General features: G+C 55.9%; 1 protein-coding gene across 9 annotated transcripts in view; it reads right to left on the reverse strand.

Annotated features, from left to right (window-relative positions):
- The window catches only part of ARHGEF10L (Rho guanine nucleotide exchange factor 10 like), a 180,143-nt gene that overhangs the window by 13,012 nt on the left and 142,504 nt on the right, over positions 1–24,627 (reverse strand). For all 9 annotated transcript variants that reach the window (XM_073007778.1, XM_073007780.1, XM_038010375.2 and 6 more), the window contains one exon: positions 19,361–19,509. In XM_073007778.1, the coding sequence (XP_072863879.1) occupies positions 19,361–19,509 (149 nt within the window). The remainder of the gene's footprint in view (positions 1–19,360; positions 19,510–24,627) is intronic.

A 24,627-nucleotide genomic window follows, 5' to 3' on the forward strand; every position in this document is an offset into this window, starting at 1 on the left:
TGCTCAGAGGAAGCGAACCGTCTCCTCTCTCAGACTGGGGACTCAGGCTAAGGGCTCCGGAGGTATCGGGAGTCTCTTCTTCTTTTCTTAGCCACCCACTCCCTGCCCTCAGAGAAGGACCAGGTGCAGGAGGCTCAGAGCCTCTGATTTTTGGGAGGAGGCCACGCCTCCTCACAGCCTGCACAAAGTCAGGTTCAGTAGTCCATGCTGTGTGGGGGAGAGACCATGTCCCCATCTCTCTAGCTTTCCACACATATCTGCTGCCTACAGTACGGGCAATCCTGGCTTTCAGTTCTCTCATCCTGAGATGTGTGCTCCTTCAAGGAAATATGCAGAATAGCTTTGTTTGCAGAACCAGTCTGTAGGAGGAATCCAGGAGGAAGGAAACCTCCCACGAGGCCTTGCTGGGAAAAGCCAGCTGAGGCAGCATCAGCCCCAATCACAGATGAGGACAGTGAGGCCAAGGGGACCCTGTCAGCACCTGTCAGCGAGCAGCAGGGCGAATGGAGGGGGCAGCAGGACAGTCAGTGAGACCCGCCATGCTTGTCTGCAGGCTTTTCCAAAACACAGCATGCACCTTCTTGCTCACGGATGCACAAACCTGCACACACTGGGAGAGGTATCTGCACGCTCACACGCATGCAGCCAGCCTCCCTCTCGACTCCTGAAGAAAGGTCAGAAGTACTTCCTGCCTCCGAAAAAGCCAAGCGCACTGAAACCCAGAGGCCTGGGACCAAGGAAAGCTGCACCTGAATCTGCAGCCAGCCAGCCCTGTGTGCTGCTGTCAGAATCTAATTAAAAGAGAAGTCGGTGGTGGAAATCCAGGCTCATTTCTCCAGTGGCATAACAAGTCTGTCTCCAGGCCCACAGGGCTTTGCAGAAGGCTTGTGCAAACCTGCCGAGCCCAGAGCGGGTAGGCGGGCGGGGGAAAGGGCAGGAATGAATAGGAAGAACGGCACAGCATCTCCAGCCCCAGCCCCAGACCGGCATGTCTCGCTTACCTCTGGGCTCCTGGGTCCCCTCCTCATGCCAGGAGCCTGGAGTCCTGCCTGAGCCTCCTGGGCCCACAGGGCAGGGAGTAGGTGGAGCCAGAGAGATGTGCCAGCATCACGGGTCCCAGAGGGGGCTGAGGGACTAAGCCTGACACCCGGGTGAGAGCAGGGGGCAGTGATCACCTGGGTGAGAGCATGGGGGAAGCCCTCGCTGCCCACTGATCTCGCTGCTGGCAGGCCATGCAGTTCATTTCATTCTCCAAATACAAGGTATCCACGTACCCTGAGAGAGCTCAGAATGCATTGCCGGGGGAGGCTGTCAGCTCATCAAACTCTGCTCTCCTCCCAGCCAGGAAAGGGTGAAACCCTGCTCACCCAGCCCACCAATCCCAGGCCACGCACCTCCAGACCTGTCCCTCATCCTTGGCTGGTCTGGGAGGTCCAGGCATGTGGGGTTGGTGGGGTGAGGGGCTGTCCTACTCTCTAAGAGGCCTCTATCCCCTTTATCCCTGAAAAAGGCCCCCTGCCCACCCACTACCAGGAAAGCCCAGTACTTCCTGCCTCCTCAGCCTCCATGATCCAGGCACAGCTATTTACTGGGTGAGTGCTCACCCTGCACCGGAAACCGCGCTGTTAGGATTATATACTAGAGCAGCCGTCTGCAAACAATGCCCCTCAGGCTACAACCAGCCTGCACCAGTTTTGGTAAATGAAGCTTTATTGGAACACAGTCACACCCACGTAGAAAAGAATCCACTGAAGTAGCTCAAGATCACAGCATTCCAACTGCACACCCCTGGTCCCTGCTGGAGGACAAAATGATCTGCAAGGGAAACCTGAACTTCCTTGGCAGGCTTGGAGGTGGTGGGGCAGGCACAGCGATTCTGAGCCTATGCAGTGGGACTGAGATACACTGATGTTATTGGGAACCAGGGTTTGCATAGATAGAAGAGAGTCCGGTGTGGAATGGCAGAGATGAGGGTAGACTCTAGAATCTCAAATCTAAATTAGAGATATCAAAACGAACTCTAACTCAAGAGTTCTTCCCTGGCCCTGTCCACTGAAAGAGCCTGAAGGCAATCACTCTAGCCAGGGCACCCTGGAGAAATGCCCAGAACTTCTCACAGCTGAAAAGCAAGGAAGGGCTCAAAGAATGATGGGGATGTGTCCAAAGGACCTAGGAGCCAGCACGAAGGGGTCCCCACGGGCCAAATTCGAGACAATGTGACATCAAAAATAATAATGATGGTCCTGATTAGAGCACACTGGATTTTTCTTTTTTTTCAATCTAGGAATTTGTAGTGATAGTAAGGGTAGAGTGTGGAGTGGGGTCAGGGAAATCTCTGTAACTAGTGACAACTAGTCAATGCCGAAGGCATGGCAGAATTAGACAATGGTGAATTGGCAATCACCAAGGACCACCCGTGGATGACAAAGCCCCAGGGGAAAGTTTGTGGAGGAACAGGATATTCACACAGTCTCCAAGAATCACCCAAAGGTGACTGAGTCATCACAAAGGGAAACCAGCATCTTTAGACTGAGAGATCCAGCCAACGCTACCCTAACCAAGCGATCAGGACGGGGCCAGCTGCTCTTCTTCCTCCCCGAGGACTGTTATGGGAGGTGCAGGGCTCCCCTGACCCCCGGCCCCGCAGCACCTGGCCAAATGCTGGCACCTCATCGGAAGGAAATAACCAGGCAATTCCAGACTGTGGAACCTCTATGAGACGCTGGCTTGGACTTCTCAACAAAGTCAATATCATGAAGAAAACAAAAAAGCAAAGGGATTATTCTAGATTAAAAGGAGACTTAAGAGACAAGAACACCAAAGGCTGCATGTGATTTCAGGCTGGATCCTGGATGGCATTTGGGGGAGTAGCTCTGAAAGATATTTTGGAGACAACTGGGAAAATCTGCACCTGGACAGTATTTAGATAGCGTCACTGCATTGACCTAAATTCCTGGGTGTGATATGCCAGGCAGTTATGTGGGAGAGACAAGAAGTATTTAGGGGTAAAGGGTAATGATGTCTGCAACTGGCATTTTTAAAAGTGAGTGTATGTCTCTGTGCGTTATGGGGGAAGATTGTAGCAACATGCTAACAGTTAACTGGGTAAAGAATATCTGTGTAATGTATTATTCTCTCACCTTCCCTGCAGTTTGAAATTTTTCAAAGTAAAAAGTTATGGGGGACCAGGCGTAGTGGCTCACGCTTGTAATCCCAGCACTTTGGGAGGCTGAGGTGGGTGGATCACTTGAGGTCAGCAGTTCAAGACTAGCCTGGCCAACATGTCTCTACTAAAATTATAAAACTTATCTGGGCGTGGTGGTGGGCACTTGTAATCCCAGCTACTTGGGCGGCTGAGGCAGGAGAATCGCCTGAACCCAGGAGGCAGAAATTGCAGTGAGCTGAGATCACGCCACTGCAATCCAGCCTGAGTGACGACAGAGTGAAACTCCATCTCCAAAAAAAAAAAAAAAAAAAGTTATGGGAGAAAAGTCAAAGTAAATAAAAAAAACAGAAAATGCTGGCAGGCAGAGGGGAGGGGTTGGGTCTGCCTCCTCCGGCTCCCAGATCCCCACTACCCAGTGACTCAGTCTCCTCTGTCATCTGTACACGGGGACAAAAAGAGAACATACCTCTTGGGCACGGTGAGGATTCCAGGGAGAGCATTGGCACACTATGACCTGGAATGAACCCAGGTGAGCTGAGACGAGCCCGTGTGTCCCGCCCCCACCCACGGCTCCCCTCCCTGCAGCCCCCCATGCACCCGCTGCAGGCGCCCACTCAGTCAGTTTCAGGTGAGTGATACTGCTCCCAATAGTGCTGACACAGCCCAACCTCCAGTCCTACAATATTTATGTGCCTCCAGGTGATGCTTCCGTGCATGGTTCCCATAAATTCCCAGGGTGAGCAGCTCAGCACTCAAAGTCATTAGAGCTGAGATGTCGCCAAGGGGCCGGAAGGCTCGCTGGGTTCAGGGGCTCTCAGGGGCTGCGAGCTCCTGAGGAAATGGCAGGAGGCTGGCGGGGCTTCTACTTTTCAGGTACCCACCGTGTGTCAGGACTTTCCAATGCCTGACTGGGCACTGTGCACACAGTGTCTCACCTCACAGAGACTTTATGAAAAGAGATCAAACCAACCCTGGGTGGCCCAGATGGGCAGGGGCAGGGGTGGGGCAGGGCGGGGCAGGGCGGGGAAGGGGCGTGCACCTCGCCCCAAGCTCACGTGCTCTCCTCCAAGGGTCTTACGGGAGACTCTCACTGCTGAGCACCAGAGCTGAGTGTGAGCATGAAGAGGCTGTGCCACCCACTCCCAGCCTGGTCACCACCGAGCTGGCCCTGGGAGACACAGTCGTGGGCCCAGAGATCACCCATGATCACCTGCCAGCACCTCACCAACTCTGCCTCCCTTTAATCCCCACAGCCACCTGGGAGGTGGGCGTCACCATTCCATCTTCACCCCACAGCTAGGGCACAAGAAATGGCCTGTGCAGGGCCACCCCGCCAGCAAGGGGCAGGGCTGGGAATTCAGACCCAGGGTCACGTCCGCTCTGCACGGCTGCACTGGGCACGCGGAGAGCCGCCTTCTACAGGCAATTATCACAACTCCCTTCGCTGTCTTTATCTCATTCTCATCAACACTTCACAGCTGAGGAAACAAACTGAGAGGCTAAACGACGTCTGCAAAGTCGCACTGCTTAGGAAATGGGAGGAAAGCCAGATTCAAACCTAGGGTGACCAGTCCGACCCGGTTTGCCCAGGACTGTCCAGGCTGCGGCACTGGAAGCCCCAAACCCCAGGAAATTCCTCAATCCTGGGCAAATCAAGACACTTGGTCACCCTCACGGGACTCCAGTGACGATACTCGGCCTGCAAGCCATGGATGGATCCCTCTGTCGGCTCTGTCTGATTCCCCAACACTCCTGCCCTCAGAGCCCTGACCTGGTTGAGGCCAAGCGGTTGTGCACCAGGAGCAGATCTGCCCTGCCTGATGCATTTCTCAGGGAGGCTCCGGGTGCAATGACCGGTCCACCTCTTCCCAGCAAACTGGTTAAGGTCTCTGGGTCTCCATTCATTCATCTGGAAGGTGGGCGTGAGGTCATCCTGTGGAGCAGAGACTTCACTGGACGCTGGACTCTCCTAGCCCAGGGCCATCATGGGAGCCTGCGAGGGATGGAGGGATGGACGTCCCTGCCAGCTCCAAGACTTGTGCCCAGATCCCAAATTTCCTTCAACAATCCATTTTGGAATTGATTGTACAAAATTTGGTATTTTTGGTGTGTCTTTCTAGAAAGATGGTTAACTATTTTTATCAGCATTTCAAAGAGGTCTATACATCACCCTTGCCTACCTCCAAAAAAGTTAACAATCCCTACAGTAAGGCCTACTTGTTACTAAGCACACAAGAAAGTGGACACAGATGTTGGGGTCAACCCAACAACCCAGACCAAGGCATACAGAAAGCATCACTGCAGAGAACGCTGTTCTGACCTGGCTGTGCCAAAATTTTGCCTTTAAAAACAAAACTAAACTAAAATCTGGCCAGGCTCAGTGGCTCATGCCTGTAATCCCAGTACTTTAGGAGGCCGAGGCGGGAAGATCACCTGAGGTCAGGAGTTCAAAACCAGCCTGGCCAACATGGTGAAACCTCATCTCTACTAAAAATACAAAATTAGCCAGGTGTGGTGGCACATGCCTGTAATCGCAGCTACTTGGGAGGCTGAGGCAGGAGAATCACTGAACCTGGGAGGTGGAGGTAGCAGTGAGCCGAGATCATGCCATTGCACTCCAGCCTGGGCAACAAGAACAAAACTCTATCTCAAAAAAAATAAAAAATAAACAACAACAACAAAAACCCCATAAAACCTGAAATCCATCAGTGCACCTGGCTATTCTGGAACAAGTGGAATAGAAAAAGCATCTTGAATTATGGGCTATTGATATTCTCCTCATTAGTCCTGTTTAATTTCTTTTGTTTTCTTCAATTATGACAGCCAGACTAGCGTTTCTTCTCCAGCATCGATACTTTAGGATGGAGGGCTGGGCAGCCAGCTACCTGGGCCATCTGGGCCACCTGGGGCCAGCAACCACCTTTGCTGTGAGTTTTACCCTCAGCAGCTGCTCCAACCTTGCCCTGTACAAGCATGTGCCAGGGCTGAGCTAGTACCTGTGCCTGCCCCCCACCCTGGGGACCTGGTGAAGACTGAGCCATAGAGAGGGGCCAGGCATCTTCTGGCTCCTACACGTGCTGGGCTGCCCTCAGCTCAGCTCAGCTCACCTGCGGCCCCCATGAGAAAGGAGGGACTACCGAGCCTCTAGTCAGAGAGGACAGGGAGGCCATACAGGGCAGTGACCAGTGCAGGCAGTGATGGCACCCAACCTGGGTCTGCATGGCATTCACTGTGGCCTGGTATTATCTTGTTATATTTGCTGTTTGCAAGAAGCAGTAAACCCCCAGGCCCGGGGGCAGACCTGCAGGGTTCAGGTCCCGACCCTGCCACTTCCTGTTTTGGTTTCTTCCATTTTAAAGTGGGTATGATAATATTAATAGTACCTACTGCACAGGGCTGCAGTGAGATGACTCGAGTTGCTGCTAATGGAGGGTTCAAAGCAGCCTCTGGGACCCATGAGTCTCAAACCACATTAAGTGGGTGGTGGTGGTCTCTCCCCAAATGTCCCCTCCCCTACCACGCCCATATCAGATAGGCAGGTCCATGAGGGCAGGGGCTGCTACTGGGACCCAGTGCCAAGCACAGGGACTGAAGCTCCAGCCAGTGCCAACCCCGGGCCAGAGGGCCTGGAAGAGCCGGGACGGCACTGACCGAAGGAGACACCGATGCAGAGATAGAAGCTGAGATCAGCAGAGCGTAAGCACGCAAACCAGACCACCAGCGAGGAAGAGACGAGTGAGTGCTGAAAGAGAGACAGACAGACAGAGGTAAGGCAGAGGAAAGAACGCCTGTGCGTGGAAGAGGGTGCCGGTGAGCAGGCGCAGTCAGGGTTGTTTCTCTGGATACATTTAACATCTAGAAAGGGAAGCACTGAAGGCAAAATCAGGTCCCTGGCTGAGCCCCCAGCACACAGTAGGGGTTTGGTCACTATCAGCTCCTCGCCTGATGTAAAGGGATTTCCTACACCCTGCTGATTGCAGGCACGCAACCGCCCCTGCCCACCTCCTTTCCTTGGTCCTGCTCGCTCACTCAGCAAACCTCAAGGAGCGTTCGTGCCTGCCAGGCCCTGAGGACACAGCATGGACAGGGAGATGCTCAGAGTCCTGTTCAAGGCCCGAGGCAATTGAGGAGGGCGTGAGGACTAAGGGAGCCCAGAGGAGAACTAGTGGAGGTAGTTGGGCTCCTTGGAGAAAGGGGCAGGAAGTCAGTCACTGCTAAGATTCTGCCCAATCAGAAGACAGCCTGAGGATCCCAGCAGAGAGAGCAGTGGGGGCAAAGGCCCGGGGGAATGGAGTGCCCAGGCAGAGCCTTTGGGGGACTGGGACCTGTTCAGTGGCTGGAGAAGGGGACCCCAAGGGATAGTGACCAAGTGCAGCCTGGGGGGCCTTGACTTTGGGCCACAGGCAGCCTGGATGGTTCTGATGTAGGTTCAGATGTGATAGGAGCTTTGTTCTAGAAAGATCCCCCAGCAGTCAAGCCTCAGCATGAGGCCCAGAAAGTGTCTCCAGGCACTGACTGTGGCTGCCCTGCTCTGCGCTGAGCTCTGCATAAGGGAGCCACGTGGAGCCTGCAGGCCTCGCCTGCATGATATTGAATGGTGGAATCCAGACACCTCACCTGGCCCTCCACCACCCCACACCTGCACCCATGCCTGCACCTACACCTGCACACAAACCTGTACCCACACCTGCACCCACACCTGCACCCATGCCTGCACCCACACCTGCACCCACACCTGCACACAAACCTGTACCCACACCTGCACCCACACCTGCACACAAACCTGTACCCACACCTGCACCCGCAGCTGCACCCATGCCTGCACCTACACCTGCACACAAACCTGTACCCACACCTGCACCCATGCCCGCACCTACACCTGAACACAAACCTGTACCCACACCTGCATCCACACCTGCATCCACACCTGCACCCACACCTGCACCCACGCCCACACCTACACCTGCACCCACACCTGCACCCATACCTGCACCCACGCCCACAACTACACCTGAACACACACCTGTACTCACACCTGCACCCACACCTGCACCCACACCTGCACACACACCTGCACCCACACCTGCACCCACACCTGCACCCACGCCCACACCTACACCTGAACACACACCTGTGCCCACACCTGCATCCACACCTGCACCCACACCTGCACCCACACCTGCACCCACACCTGCACCTACACCTGCACACACACCTGCACCCACACCTGCACCCACACCTGCACCTACACCTGCACACACACCTGCACCCACACCTGCACCCACGCCCAAACCTACACCTGAACACACACCTGTACCCACACCTGCATCCACACCTGCACCCACACCTGAACACACACCTGCACCCACGCCCGCACCCACACCTGCACCCACGCCCGCACCCACACCTGCACCTACACCTGCACCCACGCCCACACCTACACCTGAACACACACCTGCACCCACACCTGCACCCACACCTGCACCCACGCCCGCACCTACACCTGCACACAAACCTGCACCCACGCCCGCACCCACACCTGTACCCACACCTGCACCCGCACCCACACCTGCATCCACACCTGCACACACACCTGTACCCACACCTGCATCCACACCTGCATCCACACCTGCATCCACACCTGCACACACACCTGCACCCACGCCCAAACCTATACCTGAACACACACCTGCACCCACGCCCGCACCCACACCTGCACCCACACCTGCACCCACACCTGCACACACACCTGCATCCACACCTGCACACACACCTGCACACACACCTGCACCCACACCTGCACACACACCTGCACACACACCTGCATCCACACCTGCACACACACCTGCACCCACACCTGCACACACACCTGCACACACCTGCACACACACCTGCATCCACACCTGCACACACACCTGCACACACACCTGCACACACACCTGCATCCACACCTGCACACACACCTGCATCCACACCTGCACACACACCTGCACCCACACCCACACCCACACCCACGCCCGCACCCACACCCACACCCACACCCACGCCCGCACCCACACCTGCACCCACACCTGCACCCACACCCGCACCCACACCCACACCCACGCCCGCACCACCCGCACCCACACCCACACCCACGCCCGCACCCACGCCCGCACCCACACCCGCACCCACGCCCGCATCCACGCCTGCACACTCGCCTGCACCCACGCCTGCACCCACACCTGCACCCCCACACCTGCACACACACCTGCACCCACACCTGCATCCACACCTGCACACACACCTGCACCCACACCCTGCACCCACACCTGCACCCACGCCTGCACCCATGCCCGCACACACACCTGCACACACACCTGCACCCACACCTGAACACACACTTGCACCCACACCTGAACACACACCTGCACCCACACCTGCACACACACCTGCACCCACACCTGCACCCACACCTGAACACACACCTGCACCCACACCTGCACCCACACCTGCACCTACACCTGAACACACACCTGCACCCACACCTGCACCCACACCTGCACCCACACCTGCACCCACACCTGAACACACACCTGTACCCACACCTGCACCCACACCTGCACCCACACCTGCACACACACCTGCACCCACACCCTGCACCCACACCTGCACCCACGCCTGCACCCACGCCCGCACACAAACCTGCACACACACCTGCACCCACACCTGCACCCACACCTGCACCCACACCCGCACCCATACCTGCACAGTATCTGCTCAGCACTCATTTGCCTGTGCTTAGCCAGAGGGGACATTACCAACATCTTAAGGCTGAGACTCTAGGTTCCCCTTGATGACAGTGCGGGGGGTGGTGGGGAGGCCACAGGGAGGGATGGCTCAGCCAAGGTGCTTGCCCTGCTTCCCACATAGGCTGTGAGAACTGCAGAGAAGGATGATCCTCAGTTTCCACAGGTAAATCCCCAACCAAGACTGCTGGGCAGTGGTGGCTGCATGAAAGGTCAGAAGTGATGTGACCAAGACAAAGCTGGGACCAGCCCAGAACAGGTAGGGCTGGGAAGAGGGAGTGGGACAGTTGGGGTTTCCAGGCTTGATCAGAGCCCCAGCTCCCAAGTGGACACTGCACAAAAGACTCAAGCCGCAGTCAAGAACTTATATGATACAGACACGCGTTGCTTAATGACAGGAATAATGCCGTCCTGAGAAAGGCACCATTAGGCAATTTTGTCATCTGATCATAGAGTGAGCTTACACAAATCTAGGTGCTAAAGCCTACTGTGCACCTACGTTATGCTGTACAGCCTGTTGCTCCTAGGCCCCACACCTGTACAGCATGAGACTGTACTGAACACTGCAGGCAACTGTAACACAATGGTATTTGCAAATCTGAACATATCTAAACATAGAAAAGGTACAGTAAAATACAGTACTGTAATCGTAAGGGACCATCATAATATGTGTGCTCTGTTGTTGACTGAAAGTCACTACGCAGCATGTGACTATATTAATATAACTGACCAATTTCCCTCCCTCTCACACGCATGCACAGGCATCAGCTCACACTTCTCAGGGGCCCTCCCGCTGAATGCCCTCCAGGGAGCCTGGCCCACCACCAGCCCCGCTCTCACTCCCCTCCTGGGTTCCTTCCTGGGCTCTTCGGATCAGTGGCAGGTGTGTCTGCCCCATGACTGGGCACGTGTATGGGTCTGACCCGCATCCTCTCCTGTGGGTGAGGCTTCCTCATTGGGGCACCTGCTCTGCAGGACCTGTGCTGTCACTGGGCTGGTGTCACCACCCACTCTATGAAGCTCCCTTCTCTCCCCAGGTACCTGGGAGGAGCCAAGAGCCCGGTCTTCACCTGTGGTCAGCAACCCCCATCAGGGCCCACTAGTCGTGTGAACACTATGGGCCAAGGGTAGCTGGAGCCCTGGAAGGCTCAGAGTCAGGCAGAAGGAAAGAGCTGGCGTGGGAAAAAAGGGAGATTTCGGGGAGAACGAAAGCGAAGGAGAGAGAGAAGCCAAGTCAATGCCTGCACTTGCACTTCAGGACAATACAGAGAGAATGAGACCCTGGCCCTGCTCACAGATATTTTGCCATCTGGAGGGAGGAAGGTGTGGGCAGAGCACGCCCACAAGACCCAGGGGAATACAGGGCCGATGAGGCAGAGGACGGCAGACCAGGTGGGGACTTCGGAATCAGAGGGACCCTGAGAACCTGGCTCCACCACTGTGTGGTCCTGGGCACCCTGAGCAAGTCCTGTGACCACAATGACACAACTGACATGTGGTGCTTCCTCCCACCAGGCACAGCCCTGGGATCTGCATGTACATGAAGCTGCTCAGTCCTGGGGCAGGTTCTATAATTATTCCCCATTTTACAGGAAGGAAACTGAGGTCATCAGTGGAAAGGCCAGCCAACCCAGCCCCTGAGCCCACACTGACCATCATCCAAGCCCACTCAGACAAGGTATGCAGGGGTAGCCGGGAATGCCTCCTGCGGAGGTTGCCTCCTGTGGACCCTCCCTGCAGCCCGGCTGCCAGGCTCACAGAGGATTGCTTAGCAGCCGCTCTGCCTGAGTGTGCATTAGGCACTAACCTACACCCTCTGCACGTGTGACCTCATTCATTCTTCCCAACCACCCAGGGAGGGAGCCTCCCTAATTACACCCAGGGCCTGGCCTCCACTGCGTTAAGCCCTCAGCCCAGCGGCTGACATTCAGCAGACCCATGTCCATGGCTCTATTTGTTCCTTGCCAAGTTCCAGAAGGACTGGGCAGTTGCCCCTTGGACATCTACCCTCCCCCTCTCCCTGCTGGTGGGCTCAGAGGGGAGGCGGATGTGGAAGAGACACACAGAGTGGAGGGGAGGGGAGGATCAGGGGCTGGCTGCTGCCAGCTAAGACTGGGGGTGACTCACAAGGACAGGACTGCCCCTGCTGTGCCAGCACCCCTTCCTCACCTCCCGTCCCATATGTCCTCTCCACGATGTCTGTTCGTCCGCCTTCCCTGTACCGGCTCCCTTTCTCCTCCAGGTTCCGTCCTGCTCCAGGTCAGATATCATGAAGCCTGTTCCCTGAGCCATCAGCTCCCAACTTGTTTTTAAAATCACGAAATCTTTTCATCCCCTAAATCTTCTGGTTGAGGGGAAACCAAGTGCTAGACACAGGAAAGATCTGAGCTCCTCCAGGTGAAGAGAGAGGGGCCTGGAGGCTGACCCTTAGCCATCTACTGTCCCACAAGACATGCCTTGAGATGCTCTTCACCCCCTCTGGGCCCGACTTTGCAACCAACCAACTTATTTCTGACCCCTCCACGGAGGAAGGCCCTATGGGGTCCCAAACGCACCCCTACCTCCCATGTGTCACAGACTTCCCGAAAGGGAGTCCTTCTGAACATCTAACTTCAAGCCTTCATGATTCTGGAAAACGCTCGCCTTCCTTGTGAACTTGTTCTTGTCAGAGCCTCCTGGGAAGTCTCCACAATCTTTAGAAAATCCATTTCTCAAGTTTTGCTTGCCAACTTTTAATTTAAAAAACATAACAGGGTGACAACCACAATGACACACACATTAACAAAAAAAATTAAGACAAACTGCCAAGCAGAGCTGACTCCACGCAGTGATAGGACGCGAGACCCTGCACGCACTGGCGGTGGCCCAGACCCCGGGCGCTCCTCCTTGGCACCTCCTGGGCGCTGGGAGGGCCTGGTGCATCTTTTCACCCTCACGCCAATTTGCATACCATTACCCAAGAAGCCCTGTGCTTGGATTTCTCTTCTGCAAATTCCCACCCGTTTCGTGTCATAAATAAGATAGGAGACAGAAAACTAATACAGCCCAGTGATGCATTATTCATGCCACGTCACACTGGTATGATAGATTTACAACAGCTAATACATGCAAACTAAGTTTAGGCACTAAACATGAAAATTAAGGGTGGGGAAGGCGGCTGGGGTTGCGGGGGATGGGCAGGGGAAATCAAGGGTTGTTGGTGTCTAGGAACCCAGAGAAGTTTCTTCTCTGTAATGCTTAGGGACAAAAAGCATGAGTGCCGGTATGAGAGACCAGTGCAGAGGTACCAGCAGGAGGCGTCAGAGGCAGAGCAGATTGCTGACAGCATGCACTTCATGAAACACCTTCATGCTCCGAAGCTGGTTAAAACCAAGCCGTTCAGCTGTTCCGCAATGCCCCCACCACACTTGGGGAAACACCACAGACAGAGCCCATCTCCCTAAGGGCTGCCCTTCTGGCCTTAACCACCCTTTACTGAGCACCTGCTCTGTGTCAGACCTGGCCTTGGGCCACGGGGATAAGATGGTAACAACGGGAGCCAGTCAGGCCCGGTCCCACCCTACTCAGCTTCGGTCTGGTTAATCCCATAACTGGCCCCAGGATGTCAGCACGTAGCTGTGGTGTGTGTAGGGGGTGAAACGGTCCAGACAGGCTTCTCCAAGGATGGGAAGCCTGGGTCTAATGGGGGAGGGGCTACCCCAGTTAATCCCACCACAGCTGTACAAGGCAGGAGCCGGGTCTGGGGTCCAAATGCTGATGCCACTCGCCCCGAGTTCCAGCACTTTCCAGGCAGAACCCAGGCCTGCGCTTCTTGGAACTGCACCACTAAGGCTGAAAATCTGCTTGGGGGAAGGGGGTTGCCATAGAAACACCGCAAGGCTGGAGTGGGGGCAGGTCCAGGCAGGGCTCTCACCCTCGAGTGACACAGTTGTCCATCTGTCCCTGGCTGCCATCCAGGCAGGGACTATCCCCACTGGCCACAGACCCTCTGGACAAGCCCCTTCTGTGAATTCCTCCCTCCCCTCTCTTGGGAGGGGCCTCCCTGCCCTACTTCCTTGAAGGCACAGTTCTTCCCAGGACACTTCCCTAATTGCCCCAGCGCAGAAAGAATGCCTATCCCCCCAAATCTCACCTTCCTGGAGTCCTGCGAGGGCCCTGCGACCACCCTGCAGAGGCAGCTCCACCTTGGAGGAGGAAGGTGCCGGCACACTCACCCCTAACTGACTGAGAGGCTGCACCGTGCCCGGCCCTGGGACTCACTGGTTAACAAGGCAGTGAGGCGCCGTTTCCATGGTGCTTACATCCCAGTGGTGCAGACGGACAACTGCATTCAAGGAGATAATTGCAGAAAGTGACCAACACTCTCAAGACAATAAAGCCGGGTGATGTGCTGAGACCATAAAGGGGTAGGGATGACTCAGCTGGAGCAGTAGGGTGGCTTCACTGACGAGGCGGCAGTTAAGCTACCGAGGAGCCACACAGGAGGCGAACAGTGCTCCAGGCAGACGGAACAACAGAGGTGAAGGCCTGGTGGTGGGAAGGAGCTTGGCCTGGTGGTGGGAAGGGGCCAGCATGGCTGCAGACTGAAAGCAAAAGGGCCTGGCTTCCAGTCCACACCCCCATCTATAAAATGGGCCCAGCGGGTCACTCCTCAGCCTTGAGGAGATCCAATAGCATAATGTGTATTCACAGCCCAGCTGGGTCCCCAATGCCCCACACTGTCACTACTGTTGTCCTCCCACAGGCCAGGGTGGCAGAGACCCCAGCCCACACCTTGTCAGGGAGCAGCCTTGCAGGGCACCAGCCCTCCATGCAGCAGAGCACACCCCGTGTGCCTCAGGCCTGCTATCAGCCTGTTCCCAATAAGTTCTTTTAAATTAAGATGCAACAATCATCCCACAGCCGGCTTCCCCCTCCAGCGATCGGTTAAAATGAACTCCAGACGACTGGATTAGACTTTGAAGGCGGTGTGATCTAGATCATGAACGCAGAGGACGCGGTGTTGACACGGACCCCGGTGAGCGACATTATTATTTACCAGGCCTCGCTTCTGCCTCTGCTGGGATCAAGGAGCTGAATAAGCAGTTGGTGGGCAGGCGTAAAACCCACAGACAGACCACGGGTGCCAGCTCTGCAGGGGATGGTGGCATGAAACAGGTCAAGGCGGCCCAGCAGGGACCAGCTGGACAAGGCACGGAGTCCAGGCCACGTGGGCCTCAGGGAGGCAGTCCTCAGCTCAGGCGCCCCACTCCTGGAGGCCATCTGGCCACTCAAAGGCTGCCTCTGGCCTGGGCGTTGCTCGTGGTGCTTTCCTCTGGCCAGACCATCACTTCCCCCTTCCTTCCTAGTCACACACCAACTCACCTGCATAGCCGAGCCCGGGGATCCTGACCTCCAGACAACCGTCTCCTGCTCCTGTCCTGCCTCCGGCTGGGTCTGGCACCCCTCTCACCTCCCCCGGGATCCCGCCTACCCTGGGCTTTCCCTGTCCCTGGTCTCATAACACTGGGCAGCAGGTGACAGTCCCAGCTCTGTCTCTGCACACTGGACTCCGAGCTCCTGAACTGCTGAACCCACCTTGCTCATTTCTGTGCCTCCAGCACCTCACACAGAAGGCCTGGAATTGGGAGCCCCTGCTAGGTGCCAGTGATCCAGGCACTGTGGAAACAAAGATGAACACAACACAGTCCTCAGCCCAGAAGGCGTGCTCATGGAAACAAGAGGAACTCCCGGGAGTTACATCTGACATGGACAGAAAGCTTTGGAGGCCCAGGCAGTCCAAAGGAAACTGAGCCTTCTGCCTACCAAGGTGGATGAGTTAAGCACAGGGGTTCAGAATGCCTGTGTTCAAATCCCAACCCTGCCTCTTCTAGCTGTGTGACCTTGGGCAAGGTACTTAACCTCTCTGTGCCTCTGTTTCATCTGTAAAGTGGGAATAATAGTATTCATCTGAAAGCGTGATTTGAGGATTAAATGAGATCCCACAGGAAAAGTGCAAAACTTATTTCTGGTCCAAAGGAATTGCTCAATATACATTGGTTTGGATTACTTCCTGAGGGTGGGAGGAATCAGAAAAGCCCCTTAGAGGTAACACAGTCCTAGATTAAGCCCCTGTGTTTTCACATTTGGTCCTGGGCCATGCCAGCCACACCCTCGGCCAAAACACATGCCTGAATCTCCTGGCTTGGAGCACTGAACAGCTCCAAGAATCTCAAACCCCATAGGGGGTTTTCTCAAGCCTAGGGCAGATTCTGCTGCATGGCTGCCAGCAAGGAATGCCCTTCCTCTGAAGGTAGGCGTTCTACTGCAGACGTCGCATGCGAGGCACAGCCCACAGGTGCTGAGCCCTAGGCACACGTATGAGACTACAGCCAGTGAGGGAGCAGCAGCAGCCCAGGCTTCAGGCGGCTCCCCCAGGCCTGGCTGGCCATGCAGTGGCAACTGCGGTGAGCATGGAGCTGGGCAGCCCAGAAGCAGGTCGAGCAGTCGTTAGCAGCAACCAGACGGAGCCATTTCCAGATCTCCAGCACCAAGGTGGAGCCGGCTTCCCCTGTATTCCAAGCAGCAGGAGCATGGCCTTATTAAATATGCATGGCGATCACCTTGTTACTGTGCCGAATGATTGTATGTACTGAAGGCAAGCTGCCCGCACCGCGCAGCGAACAGAAACTTTTCCATTTTCCTGGTTGCGGACAGGGGCGCGTGCTGGCCTCTGCTGCAGGGGCTCCCTGGCCACCCCTTCCTCCATCTCGCCTCCCTCCAGTCAGCAGCCCTCCTGATGCCCCCTGAGGTGTGCAAAGCAGGTGAAAGGCCATATTGATCTAAGGGTCTAAAGACCCTTCTTTAGAGCAGCTGACCCAGAACTAATCTTAAATAATCACAGCCTCAGGCTATAGCCTGGTGGCCACTGGGGCCCCAGGGATGGTCACGCCAGAGCTGAGCTCTGTGGGCTGGGAGTGGACTGCACTATGGCTGGCAAGGGGCAAAAACAGGTGAGAGCCAGGCAGGGCCTGACCCGGACCCCTGTCCTTCCCTTCACCATCTGTCCCACGCTCCCGGACAGCTGTCGGCAGGAGGAAGGCTGTCTTCCGGTGAGGCGAGAGGATGGCAGACCTGCAGGGTGGGCTCTATGCCCCACACCCACTGACGACACCGACCCCGGGAGCAGCTTGATTTTCCAAATCAACGACATACACAGCAGTGCAGATTTAAGATGGGTAAATTATTACAATGACAGCAAATAATGTTCATCCAGCCCTCCCCCTTTCACTTGAATGTCCTCAGTTTGTCCTCCTGCTAACTCCCCACTAGTACTGTTACCATTCCATTTTACAGATGAAATAACTGAGGCCCAGGAAGCCTGCATGTCTTATTCAAGGTCGCATCGCTTGGCAGGGGCACAGCTAGGGTCCCGTCTGAAGCAGCCTGCTCTCCAACTGCACACCTCTAAGGGGGTAGGGTGCCAGCTACCCAGAGTTGGAAGTGGCCGGGACACAGGCAGGGGGGCTGCTGTCTTCAACGATGCCTCCCCAGTCCTCCCCACTCCTGAAGTCTCAAGTGCTCCTGAGCTGCCAGGAGAGCCTGGGAGGAGCTCCACAGGCCCAGCTCACAGGGGCAGCTCTGTGCCCTGGGGCCCTGCCACTCACATCTCCCCCGCCAGCAGGTCCCTCCTGTCTAAGGAGCTGGGCTGGGTAACTCCACCTCCCCTTCCCAGCACCCAGGAAGAGCCACTGATCAGTTATCTCCCAGGCTGCCACTGGCCGGGTACTGTGGCTCCCAAGCATCATCTTACTCCTTGAGAGATGGTTAATTTTATGTGTCAACTTGACTGGGCCACGGGAGCCCAGATATGTGGTTAAACGTGGCTCTGGGTGTGTCGGTGAGGGTGTCTCGGGATGAGATTAGCATCTGAACGGTAGGCTTAGTCATGCACGTGGCCCTCCCAGTGTGGGCGGGCCTCACCCAATCTGCTGAAGCCTGAATGGAAAAGGCTGAGGGGGAGAATTCGCTCCCTGCCTGACTACCTTCCACTGGTTCTTTCCTGCCTTCAGAATTACGCTGAAGCATCAGCTCTTTTGAGTCTCAGGTCTGCCAGCTTTTGAACTGGAAGGCACACCACCAGCTCACAGGTTTCCAGGCCTCCGTATTCACACTGAACTATGCCGGCAGCTTGCCTGCGTCTCCAGCGTGCTGTCCATAGATGCTGGGGCTTTGCTGCCTCCACCACCCCACGAGCCGACTCTCTATAAATGAATCTCTTCCTATGTACGTGTGTATACATATACATGCACATACACACACTCACATATGTCCCATTGGTTCTGTTCCTCTGGAGAACCCCGACTGATACAGTAAGAAAAAGGATCCCAGGAATGGGACGCTTATTCCCATTACAGACTAGAAGCCTCGTGCTCCCATGGGGGCCAGCACAGAGGCCCCAGGTGTAAGCCGCAGAACTGAAAGACGATCTGGTTGGTTTGGCTCCAGCAAGCCAGGGAAAGAAGCGGGCCACATCCCTGAGACTCAGCCCCCAGTCTCAGAGCTCATTCATAAGGCCTCATGCCTCAGTTTTCCCCTTTGTCAAATGAGAGTTGTGTCATCTGGAGCCCAGCCCTGATCATCTGTGCTCTTAAGATCCCAGGACTCCACTTAGTGTTTCTGCTGTTGAATAGCTGATTTACGGCTGCATGAGAGAGAACTAGGTAGGCAAATGAAGACACCCCTCATGAGGAAGCACCCTGGGAGGGTTCCACTCCAGGCCAGGTGGCGACTCACTGCAATCGATAGTCCAAACAAATCAAACATCACCAAAATGCCTCTTGGGGAACCACGCTGAGTCTCCCGCCCAGGACGGACTGCAGGTGTGGTCAGGTAAGCGGGCAGTGCTGTTGGTCAGAGACAGGCATGGGCCTAGGCTGAGCCAGGGACGAGCCCCCCAGACCAGTCCCTCATCCTGGGGGCCAAGGCGTGGGCGGTGCTGGAAACAGGGCAAGGCAGGACCCAGGCAGCCTCTCCCTCCATGTGGTTTGAAGAGCCCAGCAGATGGCTGTATCCACCCTGGCCACACCCTCAGAATGGCCCGGGCTCCGTGGGTACAAGTCCTGGTCAGTCCAAGGACAGGGACCCCAGTCCCACTTCCACAAGCAGCAGCCAACACAACTCAGGATCCAGGCCACAGTGCAGTGCGGCTGGGCGCTTTCTGCTCTTGGTAGCCTTGGCGATGTGTGGCAGAGGAAGAGGTCAGGCCCAGTTGGGACCTTGGCCCCCTCTGCTTCCAGACAAACTCTGCCCAATCGATCCCTGAGATGCCACTGGGAGCTGAAAGCAGTGCCAGGGTGGACGTAAGAAAAGGTCAGCAAAAGGGATGCAGGCCTCCAGGGCCACAAGCCAAAGGATAGGGCAGTACCTGAGGCTGGAGGGTGGTGGCTTCCAGGACAGAGACCCGGGGCCCACAGCTGGCCCACACAGCATCCTCCAGGCTCAACAGGGTGCGGACAGGCCCAGGCCCCACAGTCAGGCACACAGGAGGGCTCTCCAGGTCCCACAGGACACCTCCTGCAGGGAGAGAGGAGAGGCAGGTCAGGGGCCAGGAGTGGCAAGCAGGTCCCCCAGGAACGCAGGCCAGCAGCAGGGGGCTCAGCGGGGCCCCATACACTCTCTCCCCGCACTCCAGGGCCTTTCTCTCTCCATCCAGCTGGATGGTGGCTGTCCCCATCTGCCTCCGACTCCCACCATTCATTTCCCACACCCGGCCACACCTACTCTCAGATTCGTCCCTTCCTTCCTCCCTCCCTCCATTCTCTTTCCCCCTTCCCTTCCCTGCCTCTCTCTCTCTTTCCCTCTCTCCCATTCGTGTAGTAAGCACCTACTCCACACCAGGCCATGCACTGGGTGCTGGGAAGACAGAAAGGAATCAGACACAGGCCCTACCCTCAAGGAAGCCCTTCACTAATCAGAGCAACCAACAGGTTAATCAACAGTTATCACATGACATGCCAAGCACAAATGAGCAGGCCTGCATGAGGGTCTTGAGAACTGCTGAGATGGATGGAGCTAATTCTGCCCTGGAGGAAATCCGGGAGGCTTCTCAGAAGAGGCAGCATGATATGGTGGAAAGTGTCCTGGACCCAGAGTCGGGAGACTTGGGGTCTAGCCCTGGTTCTGCTACTACTAACTTGCTAAGGACCTTGAGCACATCTCTACCCTTCAAGAGGCCTCGGTTTCCCCATGTGTAAAATGGGGTGGGGAGTTGACAAGATTGTCTCTGAAGACTTTTCCGATGCTGTAGCTTATCCAGACTGAATCTTGATTTCTCATGAATCTTCTGGCCGACTCCAAGGCACTTCTGTCAAATTTACCAAGATCTCTTCCTCCTCCAGAAACACCGCTGATACCAGGTGAGGTAGAGGTTGTTTTTTGTTTGTTTATTTGTTTGTTTTTTCTTTGAGACAGAGTCTCACTCTGTCTCCCAGGCTGGATTGCGGTGGCACAATCTTGGCTCACTGCACGCTCTGCCTCCCCGGATTCCAGCGATTCTCTTGCCTCAGCCTCCGAAGTAACTGAGATTATAGGTGCCCACCACCACGCCCGGTTAATTTAAAGTAGACACAGGGTTTCGCCATGTTGGCCAGGCTGGTCTCGAACTCCTGACCTCAAGTGATCCACCTGCCTCGGCCTCCCAAAGTTCTGGGATTACAGGCATGAGCCACTGCACCTGATCCAGAGGATGTTCTGAGAGACAATAAATCTCCAGTCTGTCATCCCTGAAAACCAAACAGTCCTAGGAGCCTGGCCCAAGCCAGGTCCTCCCTCCCCCGGGATGCTGAGCTCACCCAAGAACCATTTTCTCTGGCAACCAAGCAGCGCGTGCCGAGATTGTTTTTTCTCAGAAGGCACACCCGATGCCACACAGAACCCTGGTGGATGCCCTGTCTTGTCAGGGTGCCAGGTAGGTAAAGGGAGTTGAAGGGGAAGCTGGGGCCCAGCCGGGAGCAGCCTGGGCCATGGCACACTCTGGAGAGAGAGGCAGCAGTGGTGGGGACTGAGAGACAGGACACAGCCAGCTGTGAGCCTGCCAATGCCCTGCTACCCCACCTGGCCTCCACTGGGTCCCTGATACAGAGCAGCCCACCACAGGCAGACCCTTCCCCTCTGAGCCAGCTGCCTGGTGGCACGATGGGGCACAGCTGTCTCCAAAGCTGGAAGGGCCGCAGGGTACGTGATGGAAGCCACTGCTGTGGTGTGGTCAGAAGAGCCAAACTAGATTCCCACCCCCTCTCCGTCCTTCCCTACCGTACCCTGTCCTACCCCATGCTTTTCCTGGTCCCAGTTTTCCCTCCCTCCCCTCCTCTTTCCCATCTATAAAACGGGTTCCCCTTCTGCCCTTATGCCCTACTTAAAATGGGCAGACTCCAAGCTCAGCTAAGAGGCAGGGGAACAAGGACTCCCCTCGACTTCCAGGCACACAGAGCACTCTGCCCAGCCAGCCAGTGTGAGCACGAGGGAAGCAGTCAGAGCAGGGCAGTCCTCAGCCCCAGAGCTTCTGTGTGAACTTGGACAGGGGGCTTCGCCTCTCTGGACCTCAGTTTCCCTCATCTGCACACTGGGCATGATAACCACACCTGCACTTCTCTGGATGTTGCAGGGAATCAATAAAATATGCAAGAATATTTATCTGGGCACACAGTCAGGGGCCTCGACAGCAGTTCTTACACAGCGTTCTGTATCCGCACACCAGGCCCTCCTTCCTTGAATTACTTCCTTAACTCCCAGTAAGCCTGTATGGTAGATACTATTATTATCCCTGTTCATAACAGAGACAACTGAGACACAGCGAGTTTAAATAACTACCCCAATTCACTCAGCTACAAAGGAGTCTATGCTCGTGGATCTTACTGTTTGATGTCATTTGCCACAACACAACAGTGTGTGGAAGCAAGTGTTGAATCCACTTAACCAACGTGACAGCAGTGACCTGTGGAGCTAAGACCTTGCACAATGGGTTTTGAGCTTGGCTCTGTCTGACTCTGGGCCTGGCCTGCTTCTCCAACCACACTGTCCTCTCAGGTTTCTGAAGGGCTGTGCAGCTGGGCCTGGTGTCCAGGAGGGGCGAGTGACCCGAAGGTGGCCAGGCCTCCACCAGGGCTGGAGCCAAGAAAATGCAAGGCTTTCAGCACCCCCCAGTGGCCAGAGGTGAGTAGTGTTCGTGGCTGGAAGCTGGAGTCTAATTAGGCTGCTATGGCTGAGATGGGGGCTGGGACCCCTCCCAGGGACAAAGCAGCTAGGGATGGTGAGGAAACACCTCCCCAAACTGGAAAGTGAGGTTCTATCCAGCAGTGATAGCCACCGGAGCCCCTGCATCCACTCCCCTGGAACAGAGCCTCGTTGTGGCAGCCTAGGGTAGGAGCTAGGGTCAAACCCTGAGGACTACATGAATGCCGTTCCTGCATTTGCGGGGAGTCTCCAGAAATCCTCTAAGAAGTCCTGACTCCAGGGCAGAATGATGAACTGTGATGAAATTTAATAATGCTAATGCTGTTAGATCAAAAAGCTCACAAAGGCCAGGTACGGTGGCTCACACCTGTAATCCCAACACTTCGGGAGGCCGAGGCAGGTGGATCACCAGAGGTTGGGAGTTCAAGACCAGCCTGGCCAACATGGTGAAACCCTGTCTCTACTAAAAATAAAAAAATTAGCTGGGCATGGTGGTGTGCACCTGTAATCCCAGCTACTTGGGAGGCTGAGGCAGGAGAATTGCTTGAACCCGGAAGGCAGAGGTTGCAGTGGAGCACCACTGTACTCTAGCCTGGGCGACAGAGTGAGACTCTGTCTCCAAAAAAAAAAAAAAAACAAGCTCATAAAGGACACTGGACAGGAGTCCCTGATTAGAGGGCCCATGGTAGGATCCTGAACAAGAGACTTCCCCTTGCTGGGACTCAGTTTTCCCATCTGCACCATGAGGACAAAACTTGGTCCTCTGAGATTCTTTCCAGCTCTCACACACCATGATTCTGAGACCACAAACCCAATTGCTGTGAGCTCTGGTGAGAGCCGCCCCTGCCTGATGGCAGCCCCGCACTTTCCACCCCTCCTCATCTTCCCCTCCAGTGACTGTGGGTATGCACACACATGTTCTGGAACACAGGCCCACACGCACACGCCTGCGCCTGCGTGACAGCCCATTCATCTGGGCCTGGCACCAGCTCTCGCGGCCAGCGCAAGGGAGATGAAGGTCCTGTCTCAGCAAAGGCAGCTTCAGGAGGCTGGCATCCCTCCTCCCCCAGCCCGCAGTGGAGAAAGCCCCCGGGTCTCCCTCAGGGGTCAAGATTGTGCTGGAGCCAGAAAGCAGGTCCCAGAGTGAGTCATCACAGCTGAGAGGGGCCCAAAGGGCAGCCCCTGCCAGGCGACAGTATAGTGACTGTGATGATGATGACTGTGATAAAGGGACACGTGGGAGGCGCCAATCCTCCAGGCTCTGTCGTGGCATTCATGGAAATTGCCATGTCTACCCTTCACAACCATTCTATGAAGTGGGGCTGCCCACACCCCCATTTCACGGGCGAGGAAACTGAGGATTAGAGGGCAAAGCAAAGGCCCAAACTCTCGCAGTGGGGACTCAATCCCAGCAGCCTGATGCCCAACCCATCCCTCACCCATTATGCCATGTACCTCCTCAAGGGGGGACTCCAACCCACGGCACCAGTGCCCAGCAACCAGGGATACTCCAGCATCCCCACCCAAGGCCTGGCAATGCCCCTGTATCACGGGAGAGCCCGGGTAGCACGCAGGCAAGGACAGTGGCCACCTGGCTCAGCTCCGGGCCCCAGCACCCTGCTGTGTGCCTGACACCTCAGGGGCACTGGCTTATTGAGCAAATGAATGAGCGATACAATGAATGAGAACAAGCAGATGCTCCTGAGGGCAGCAGAGTGACTGCCATGGCCACACTGCTCTCGCCTCAGTTTCCCCATCTCTCAGCTGCAGGCGGGACTCTGAGGCTCTGCCAGTTCATTCCTCCACGTGGTCTGGTCACCCTGGAGTCTGGACAGTCAACTCTCAGCTACTGGTTCTGTAGGTTCTGTCCTACAGACCTATTTGTGTCTGGTCCTGTCCTTCTCCAATAAGCCAAAGCATGGCCAGGAATGCCAGTTTTAGCAGGAATGCCAGTGTTGGTCTCAGCCTAACCCGGCAGGACAGTGACCATGTGACTTCAAACACCAGCAAATACTTCATGGAGTACCTGCTTCTGGATGAAGATGAGGGGTCTAGATTTTCACAATCCCTGGACCCTCCACACCACCAGGGCCACCACAGTGGGTTCTGAGGTTGATACAGAGCCTGCCAGGTTGATGCAGGTGCAGTTCCAAGCCCTGGCTCTGCCGCTGGGATGGGTGGGGGTATCTGAGGGGTATCCAAGGCCTCAGTGAATCTGGATGAGGGCCAAGCTGATGCCAGTCCCACAGCTGGTCACGGACCAGGCAGATGATTCCAGACCCGGCTGCATGTAATCCAGGTAGAAGGTGATGGAGGCGAATCCCACCCACCCCATACCGTGTAGCAGGTCCTGAGAACCCAGCTGCCTGCCTGGGCCACCTCTGAAAGATAACACCGGGTACGGGTGGGGATACCAGGTGAGGCAAGCCCTTTCTCAGGGGCCTCTTGGCCACAGCCAAA

Source organism: Chlorocebus sabaeus, chromosome 20 (genome assembly GCF_047675955.1).
Source record: "Chlorocebus sabaeus isolate Y175 chromosome 20, mChlSab1.0.hap1, whole genome shotgun sequence".
NCBI lineage: Eukaryota > Metazoa > Chordata > Mammalia > Primates > Cercopithecidae > Chlorocebus > Chlorocebus sabaeus.